General features: G+C 32.9%; 1 protein-coding gene across 1 annotated transcript; it reads right to left on the bottom strand.

The window, feature by feature from the left end:
* Positions 1 to 2,402: 2,402 nt before the first annotated feature.
* LOC107427905 (uncharacterized) lies at positions 2,403 to 8,323 on the bottom strand. Its single transcript, XM_048478845.2, has 9 exons — positions 8,007 to 8,323; positions 7,690 to 7,889; positions 6,980 to 7,161; positions 6,567 to 6,851; positions 6,431 to 6,489; positions 6,259 to 6,295; positions 6,061 to 6,132; positions 3,589 to 3,913; positions 2,403 to 3,094 (listed from the first exon to the last, which is right to left on the bottom strand). The coding sequence occupies exons 1-9, from the start codon at positions 8,113 to 8,115 to the stop codon at positions 2,714 to 2,716; spliced, it is 1,650 nt and encodes a 549-aa protein (XP_048334802.2). The 5' UTR covers positions 8,116 to 8,323; the 3' UTR covers positions 2,403 to 2,713.
* Positions 8,324 to 9,730: the final 1,407 nt, after the last annotated feature.

Raw genomic sequence — 9,730 nt, 5'->3', positions numbered from 1 at the left:
TCGTAGAAAGAAGAATGGAAGAGGAAGTAAACAAATATTTAACACAAGAAGCGTGTATGTATGTATCCGAAGTACTGTATTTAAATAAATAAAATAAAATCAGCAGCCAAGAGATAATATCCAAGTTGCAAAGTAAGGATACACGTAAGATATTATTGTCGTATTAAAAACAACAAAGAGATCAGAAACAAAAACTTACGTTATCAATAGGACTCAAAACCAGATTAGGATTGCTGGATATCATTTGGGTAGAAAGTCTGACCCGGAAGATGTTGATGTATTTATGGATATGGATTTGTTGAAAATTTTGAAAAACAATCATGTCATGTCCAACCAACGAAAATTAAATCATTCCGCACACAAAACAAGTTTGGAAAAATGTGTGAATAATTATGAACAAGAGCAAAAGTAATAATTGAGAGAGGATAGATAAGGTTTTAAGCCGATTTTAAACGATTAAGTTGAAAGATTTGCAAATTACACATCCTTCTAGACTCCTATAGCGATCGAGACCATTTATATTTTGATGACATAATAAAAGTAAATCTCATGAATTTCTTGACAACCAAAGAAAGAAGCATCACCATAAGTGAAGATTAAGCATTTGGTTAGATTCACGTTGTTGGTGAGGTGCTTCCTTAGTCTTTAAATTGCTTAATAAAAATAGTTTCACAATAAATAAGTTACTCTTCATTTGGTACCTTTTGTTTGAGAAATCAAACATACATGAATAGCTATCACTATAGACAATTATAATGATAAACACTTTGAAATGGTTTTCAGTTTGATATATTTTTTTTTCTTAATGCTAGAGCTAGCTTCTTTTTGGTGGAGAAAACAATAACTTAATACTATTAAGCTGTACTTGTAGGGGCTATGCCTATTTCTCTAAAATTTTGAATCTGTATTTAGATATTAAGTCTAACTATCATTTAAAATACAAACTAATCATACGCAACTAAAGTAAACTTACCAAAGCGCTTAGGGATTAGATTTAGACATGTCAAATTCAGAAGTCGGTTTGGTATAAAAAATAATAGAGCCACTATATGCCAGATTGCCCTAACAGAGAGCAACCTTTTTTTTATGTCCTTTGTCTTTCAAACATGAAAAAATTTGAACAAGTAGGTTTTTTTAGATCACAAGGGGCAGAAAATAGACAATACCGCTTTTTATTTTTTCTCCTTTTTTGATGACAAAGACATTACACCAAACCCTTATTTCATTTGGCAAAACATCTACAGTGGAAGCACAAATTTGGTCATGGGCTACACATAGAGCTGCAATCACAGAAAAATGGGGATCACAGATTATCCACATAAAAAAGTTATTGCCTTGTAGAGCAAGATTTGATTTGCTTGGGATGCTTAGTAGATTCTACTTTTTCTTTTTTATCTTTCACTCAAAGAATTACAAGTGTTAATAGAGTGGTTTGGCTTTTAGCCACAAAATTTCAATGATGTTGATAGCTTACTTAGACAATTAGATATTGTTATCCAATTTGTCATTGGAATTATTATCTAATTCTTGTTCGCTTTCATACATCATCTTATAGACTCCAGCTACAAAACACCCTTTGGCCTATAAAATAGTGTTTTGCCGATATAATGATGTTGGTCAAGGATTGGGACTTGAAGAGATGATCAAGTGGCTGTGATTGGATGATTAAAATTGGTAAAGAATAATGTGGGGGACCATGAAATCCTCATGCTATGTTTTATGATTATCTGGGTTTTCCATTCTTAATATTGATTTCCAGCTCCAGTAAAAATATTTAATCACCCACCCCAACCTTGATTTAGTATAAAAATAATGATTTGGGATGATGATTTCATGGAAAACCTTCACTGATATTATTATAATTCCACTTAGCAAGTGGGTCTTTGGAATTTCATTTAGTGTGATATTAAAAACCAATGGAGCTTGCTTTCCAAAGCCCCAGGACATACCCAATCAACTCTTGACAGAAGGTGGCCAAACGTTTCCCCGTGGGCATGATTGCTTTGAGAACATAGAACCGCACATGAAATTGAAAAGGATCCGGAAGTATTTTGTAAATTGCCTTACGCCAACAGACACCAAAATACTTGTTTAGCTTCGAAGGCCCATTTTGATATGACTTTCTTGACATTTCAGTCCTTATTTTTAAAGCTCAGTCCTAAAATCAAAACCACTAAAATATAGCTTCTCAACAAAGCTTTTCTGAACAAGCTGAAGCTCCAAAGAAGCAAAAGTAAAAATTACCTCAAATAAGGTTTAATTCCTTTAACTTTATTTTAAATCCCTTTTGGTGACGACATGGTTGAAACATTGCAAATCAACTCTTACTCCATGCCCAAAATAGAAAAGTAGGGGCACAAGCAACTGGGTTTATTAATGAAGCTTTCCAAAATCTTCGCATGTATAGAAATAATTATGACCATTTAACAACCGAAAGTTACAGCCAAATATGTAACTAAAACCAGGCAGCTATGATCACAAATCACACTTTATCCAAGAGCTACCGGAAACATCAGTGTTCGGTCTAATAAAGTACTGCACAACCAAAACTATAGATAGCTTGCGTAATGTACAAATCTTAGTACTACATATATAAATAAGATGTACATTAGGTACAACAAACTTTTTCTCCATCAAGGATGATTACCATTAAAGATCACATTGTTGAACCTTGGCTTCTTCATTTGAAGATCACTGTTGAACCTTGGCTTCTTCATGATCGCTGTTGAACCTTTGCTTCTTCATGTGCTCCATTTCTAGCAATAATCGTTTTTGTATATACACGATGCCTTCGCTCCCTTGCATAGATGACCCAGAAAACCAACGACAGCATTACAGCTAAAGAAACCATTAACAACCCAATGTAGATCAATTGACTATCATGTCGAAGACCCGGACAGTAGATGCCATTGATGTCGGTGAATGTTTTCCGAACAAAAGTGCAATCTTGCAGATCAACCAAGAATGGACCATAATGATGCAAACCATAGCTCACATTTATTGCAGCTTCCATTTGGTTATAATAGGTGGGAGTCAACCGACCAGGCGTTTTACAAATATTATTTGAAACCTCACAGACAAAGTTCTTGTATACCTGCTCGAAAGGGGGATACAAGTTTACTTCTTACATCCAGAAAGCCACAGAAAAACGCAGAGAGCATGGAGAAAGATGTTATACTCTAGAAAGAGGACAAAGATATTTTGAGAATGTTTATATCATACTTCAATGCGGTAGACCCCAAGTCTTAAGGATTATATATTCTATCTAATCATAGTCCATGCACCTAGAAATGCTTAAGGCCAAAAACTTACCTATATACCAAATGAAAAATAAATCTTCAAAACTATGACATGAGACCAAAAACAATAGCTTCTAGAAATTAGATGCAATATAACCTAAATGACCTGAGCTGGACATAGGACCTGGCAAGCTAATCTGTTTAGGCCAGGGAATTCCATGGCAATCAGAAATATCCTGAATAGTAAATATGATTGCTTTATTCATTGATTGATTTATTTATTTAACATAAGTTCAAGCAAATACCCATATAAATCTAGTATAAATATAAAATGCTTCATTCGTATTACCTGTGAGGCATTATCCAATCCCAATTCACCTGCTATACATTGCCGATCAGAGAGATCAGCATTGAATGGGTTGCAAACTAGAGGCATCAGTGGGCCAGACTGGTTGTAATAGAAGGGTTGTGCGTTGGGTGGAAAATTAACATTTGTAACATTTTTGATGACCATGTTTACTACATCAACAAGTTGGCCAGTGACTTTCTTGGACTCTGACAAGGTTTCTTGGGCCGTAGTATTATCCACACATGGCAGTAAATCATCCAAGGCTGTGTGAGCAGTGGGGTGTTGAACCCACTCATTCATGGCGACACATGTATCTGCAACCGCACTGACACAGGAAAAAAATCATGCGAGGAGATTAGAAATGCATCACTTTAAAAATATGATACCAATATTGTGCGAGATCAGAAAAATACCCAAACAACAGAATTTAAAAAAAAAAAAAAAAAAAAAAGAAGCTCATCTCTTCAATAAACTAAATACAGAGAAGCTAATACTAACAAACACACTAACAAATCATGCGAGGAGATCAGAAATGCATCACTTTAAAAATATGATACCAATACCGTGCAAGATCAGAAAAATGCCCAAACAACAGAATTTATTAAAAAAAAAAAAAAAAAGGCCTCAGCTCTTCAATAAACTAAATACAGAGAAACACACTAACAAACACACTAATACCCTCCCTCACATGTAAGATCATCCAATGCACTATAAAACCAGAATACAAATCACTACAATTTGAATACAGTACCAGATAAGCAACAGAGTGAGTCCCAAATGTTCATAAACTGCTAGCGTGTCTAATTATGTATATCAACCTAACACCAATTCTCACCAATAGGATTAATTTTCAAATTCCAACATCCTCAAATTGGCCATTTTCTTGAAACATTCAGCATGTTTCACCCACCTGAATTCTTGGCTAGGAGAAAAAGTTCAGAAACAACTAATGGACCAATGGCATATCTTCTAGACAAGGTCTCAGCACAAATATCTTGCCAAAATCGTGTATTCTTCAAAAACAACTAATGGACCAATGGCATATCTTCTAGACAAGGTTTCAGCACAAATATCTTGCCAAAATCGTGTATTCTATTTTACAATTAAAGCATTTGAAGAAGAGCCAACATCTGAGATGCCTAGGGACGCATGCAGGGTAACTATACCTCAAATTGCAACTTCTGATGTCAGGAAATTCAAGCAATGCAGAATACAACGGACACAGAGCAATAATTGGTCTAGCATACTTCTTGGGCACTTTAGATATATGCGCTTGCAAGCAAGCACACGTGCATGTAACCATTTTTATGTTTTTATTCTTGGAAATTTTAGATTCCTTAACTAAAGGATAGGTATCTAATTTAGATATATGCATACAACTTCGGCCTATAAGCATCCCAGCTACCAAACTGAACAGTGCTGATTAGTTCAAGTTTATAATAGCTTAAAAATTGAAATCAGATCTTACAACTTAGATTCCTCTTTAACCTCCAATGGACTGTCAAAAGCAATAAATTCATTTTGGTTAAATGCCTCAGTTAATACTCTGTTCAGTTTTAATTCTTACATACTTTACGGAGTACCATAGAAATTATATGCTTTAGCTACACCAGTCATGGTTTTAGGAAAAATTAAAATGCTTATATTTTTCTTAGGCATACCAACAAAATATCATACAGCATTTCCACTTCAATTTTCGAACAAAGCAACCAATCTTTTATCTCAACTCAGTTCCTCATTCTCTTACAGTTCACACCCAAAGATTCATCCACCTCCAATGTTTCAAAGGTCAAAATTTATTCGCTAAATCAGACATTATTTAAAGAGTCTCTGTCCTTATTATCTCACAATAGTTAGCTCAATAATAGACACCGTAGACTCATTGATTTCAACTAAAAGGTCTGAATTTCGCTTTTAGTGGTGCTGCAACATCATTTGCAATGCTCCTATCCAGCAATCCAGACCAATCTTAGTAACTCACATGACAATATGATGACTTTTGTCAAGATGAACTACAGAGTTAACCATCTATAAGCAAAGGAGAAAAAGGAAGTACAAAAGAAAACCCAAGAAATTTTTATAAAGATATTGCTACTTCAAATTTAATTGATAGGTCATAAAAATTCTAATCAAGTTACTGCATTCTCGTGGATATTCATTCTTCTGCTTCATAATTAAAGAAGATCAAGTGAAATAACTTCTGCTTCATATATATTCATACTTCTGCTTCATAATTAAAGAAGATCAAGTGAAATAACTTCTGCTTCATAAATAAATAACTAATTCATAAGCAGAATAAAATGACAGTTATTTGAAATTATTTTAAAAATTTGCCTCTTTTTTTCCAAAAATACGTAGAAATTTACAATTACTCAAAAGTCTCAACTGCAGATTATGAAAAGGCAGAACAGACTGGTCAAGGGTAAGGTTTAACTTCTAAAGAAAGTTTATGATATCAAAGTAGATACTTACTTGTGGAGAAGGAGAAACACACCGCACAGAATGAATGTGCCAGTAACAAGGACCCAGCCAAGAACCACCAAGCTGCAGTCATCAATAAACAAGTGTTCAATTTCCCATAATTAGATAGCCAATGTACAAGTTCTTTTAAACTCTCAGAGCCCATAAGCGAGAAAGCAGAAATATTTGTTTTAAGATTTCATTACTTACAAGTAGACAAGAGGTTGCATTCCAAAAATGGAAAACACTGCAACAAGTAGTAACAGTAAGAACGTAAATACATACATATAAATATATATATATATATATATGTTAAATATATACATATATATGTTAATTTTTCAACTTTTCTGCTTTTGGTTCAATAAACTAGGGGACTTACAAAATCCAAGAAACGTCAAGAAGAGCATAACAGCAGCAAGAATAATAAGAGCCAATCTTCTGCACCACATTAAAAAAAACATAAATGTTATCCAAAATCATCATGAAAATCATGCTGAGTTTTAAGGGACTATTACATTATGTCCAAAACATTTTTTATGTCATCTGAGTTGTCGTCAACTGTATCTGAAAGAGTAGTTGCAGAAGAGTTTATCTTGGTTTGAATATCGTCAATGTTTTTCTGGACATCTGCTGGCAGAGACACCGAATTAACTCCAATCCGCTTGGCTGCAGCAAGGTAATCTGACACATTCCTGAGGTTTTCAACAGTATCATCTGCCACATTTATAATATAATGCAATGTATCTGTTGTACTGCCGTGAAATTTTCCCTGACTTGTATATAGCAGTATGCAGCCTACACTGGAATTGTTAAATAAAACACCATATGAGGGAACTACATATAAAATTACTTACAAAAACAATAGGGAGGATTTATGTGTAAGAGTGTTCATATGTTGGGCAATAGTGGGGCAGAGTGAGAGACTTACATAGCTGCAATGGTGAAGAGAACAAGAAAAATTAGAGAGAGAGCATAGGCTATCCGCGAATAGCCATAACGCTCCCTACGACAACAGCAATAAACGAGACAGATGAGGGATAAGGTAAGCCCGAACAGCACAAACCAGATACCACCAACAACAAAGAAGGGAACCGCAGTAAATGCAACAGACTGCATCACAAAATGAAAATCCAAGTTAAAAAGTGAATTGAGCTTGTAAATAAACATAAACAAGTCCACGAAGAACACAATATTGAAAAATTTAGAACATGGTACAAGCCACATGTAATTGCTAAAATCATTAAATAAAAAATAAAAAAAAGAGTAAAATCTCCAGCAAAACACTCTGTATAATCCAACTACTATAGAATCGAATCAAACTAAAATTTTATAATTTCAGACCCTCATTGGTAAATTTTTACCCAACTAAATGATAGTAAATTTCAAAATCCATAATTTGTACATCATAATCCAAAAGGAGACGATAAAAAAAAAATTTATAATCAAGAACCACAAACCCACAATACATTTGGCGCCCGGGGGGAGGGGGAACCACCCCAGAAAAACACAACCTTGAACAATCTCAAAGGGTTTGCACAGAAAACATAAAAACCCAAACGGCATAAATTATTTGTAAACAAGCTAAAAGGGACTTAAATGAGAATAAAATAAAATAAAATAAAATTTGAAGAGACTCACAGCCCAATAGTGGTTATTGCTGATGTTCCAGCCACCATTATAGTACTTAAAATTATCAAGTGGATCTTTTCTGTGCGTCCTCTTCGCAGCCAAAATCAGAGACGAGTTCTGCACTGCTTCGTCGGCAAGGAACCTCCTTGTCCCCCACCATGCTACCACCCCATCATTTTCTCTCGCCTCAAGACCTGCTAAGCCATCGTCTAAACGAGAGAAAAAATAAAATAAAATAAAAATACAAACAAACCCAGTTAAATCCGTTTGTCAAAGAACACCGACCAAAAAAAACCCAGAAAAGAAAACAGCAAAATATAGAATACCCAGAGCAGGAATGGCGAGAGAATGGTGAGAGCTTCCGAAAGTCGAAGCGAAGAAGAGGAAGAGAGATAGAAGAAGGAACTTTAATGGGTATGATCTGAAACATAACATAATGGTAATGGTGTTATGGGGAGGGTTTCTTTGAGTTACAACTTCTCCTATCTTTTCGGTTTTTTCTTCCTCAACCTCTGGTTTCTGGGGTTGAGAGAAAATGTGTATATATGCGAATATTTTTTTCAAATTTTTTTTTTTTTTTCAATTGGCTTTTATAGTTTTGATTTTTATTTTTTGATATTAATGGAAGCTCAGAGATTTTTGGGTTAGAATTTAGAAACGACAGAGTTTACGGCCAGGAAACAGAACGTCTCATCCCTTTGTAAGAAATCATACTGCCCCCGTTAACCCTCTTGTCGGTACTTCTTTTTCCTTGACCAAATTACCCTTCCCCCTTTTTTTTTTTTTTTTGGCGACCTTTCTGTTTTTCTTCTTGTTTTCAGTTTCTTTTATTATACTTATTTAATTATATATATATAAATGATGAGGTTCAAATAAAATTGATCTTTTTTTAATAAAATAAGGTTAATCTTTTATAATTATTAAATTATTATTGAAAAACAGGTTATTGATAAAATTAAATTGTTATAAAAAATCAACATTAAGGTCAATTTTATTTGAAATTCCACACTATATATATATATATATATATATTTATATATATGTATATATTAGTTCATCCTTTTGTATTTAGGAAGAGTCGTCTCATTGCTTTATTTTACAGGAATACGATTGAAAAGAATTTTTTTTTTTTTTTTTTGGTGTGAATATGATTAAAGAGAACATGATTCGTCTTTGGTCTTTTTTTTTTCTTTTTTTTTTTTATTCCCTTTTTCTTTTCAAGATTCTTGGTATTAAAGTGGTTATTAATTTCTAAGTGTCTAGAACCCACAGAGAAAAAAGAAAAAAAAATATAAAAAAAGCAAAATAAACTAGTGCTGTATCAGATTTTGAAATGTTTAACAAATTTTATAACTATTTTTTATATTGGATTTTGCTGGATAATATTTGGAGAAACTGATTTTATTATTAGGAGGTTTGGAATGCATTTATAAGGAGGAGCTGTCTTTGAACATAATTATGTGAGAAAAAAAAAAAAGACATGTATATATATATATATATATATTTGCTTTTTATTTCTAATTATGTTTGTTCAATAACGAAAAAGAGAATTTAGAATTGAAAAAAATAATAATAATAACAGCAAGATTTTTAACTGTTTTGTTAATGAAAATAATGGTATCCTAGCACATTTTTTTCCTTTTTTTTTTTTCGTTTTTGTACACAAGGTATCATAGTAATTAAGATTTAAAAAAAAAAAAAAGATGTATAGCAAAAAAGTAAATGACATAATAAATTACATTGTTATTAATTAGTTCTCATCGATAGTAGTGTTGTTAATATTGCTTCTTCTTTTTTTTTTTTTTTCAAACGTAAATTATATTTTTACGTGTTGTTTGCTTGTTTATAAGTAATTAGACAAAGAAAAAGATTTTTATGAGAAATGTACTATGAATGGCAAGAAACCATTGACCATTTTTTTTTTTTTTTTTTTTTGGGGTGAATGACCATTGAACTTCTACATACTTTTAAACTATTTATAACAGCCTCCAAGATAAGTACTTTGACAAAATTCAAATTTCAACTGTATATACACTTTGATTGGAAAAAA

Source organism: Ziziphus jujuba, chromosome 1 (assembly GCF_031755915.1).
Source record: "Ziziphus jujuba cultivar Dongzao chromosome 1, ASM3175591v1".
Taxonomy (NCBI): Eukaryota; Viridiplantae; Streptophyta; class Magnoliopsida; order Rosales; family Rhamnaceae; genus Ziziphus; species Ziziphus jujuba.
The sequence above is the reverse complement of the archived record's forward strand: the minus strand, read 5'-3'. Positions and strand labels throughout refer to the sequence as shown.

Coding starts and splice junctions, on each gene's coding strand:
- LOC107427905 (XM_048478845.2), bottom strand. CDS start 8,115: ATGTTATGTTTCAGATCATACCCATTAAAGTTCCTTCTTCTATCTCTC. Junction 6,852..6,979: donor CTCTTCACCATTGCAGCTAT/GTAAGTCTCTCA, acceptor TAACAATTCCAG/TGTAGGCTGCATACTGCTAT. Junction 6,490..6,566: donor AAAAATGTTTTGGACATAAT/GTAATAGTCCCT, acceptor AATGTGGTGCAG/AAGATTGGCTCTTATTATTC.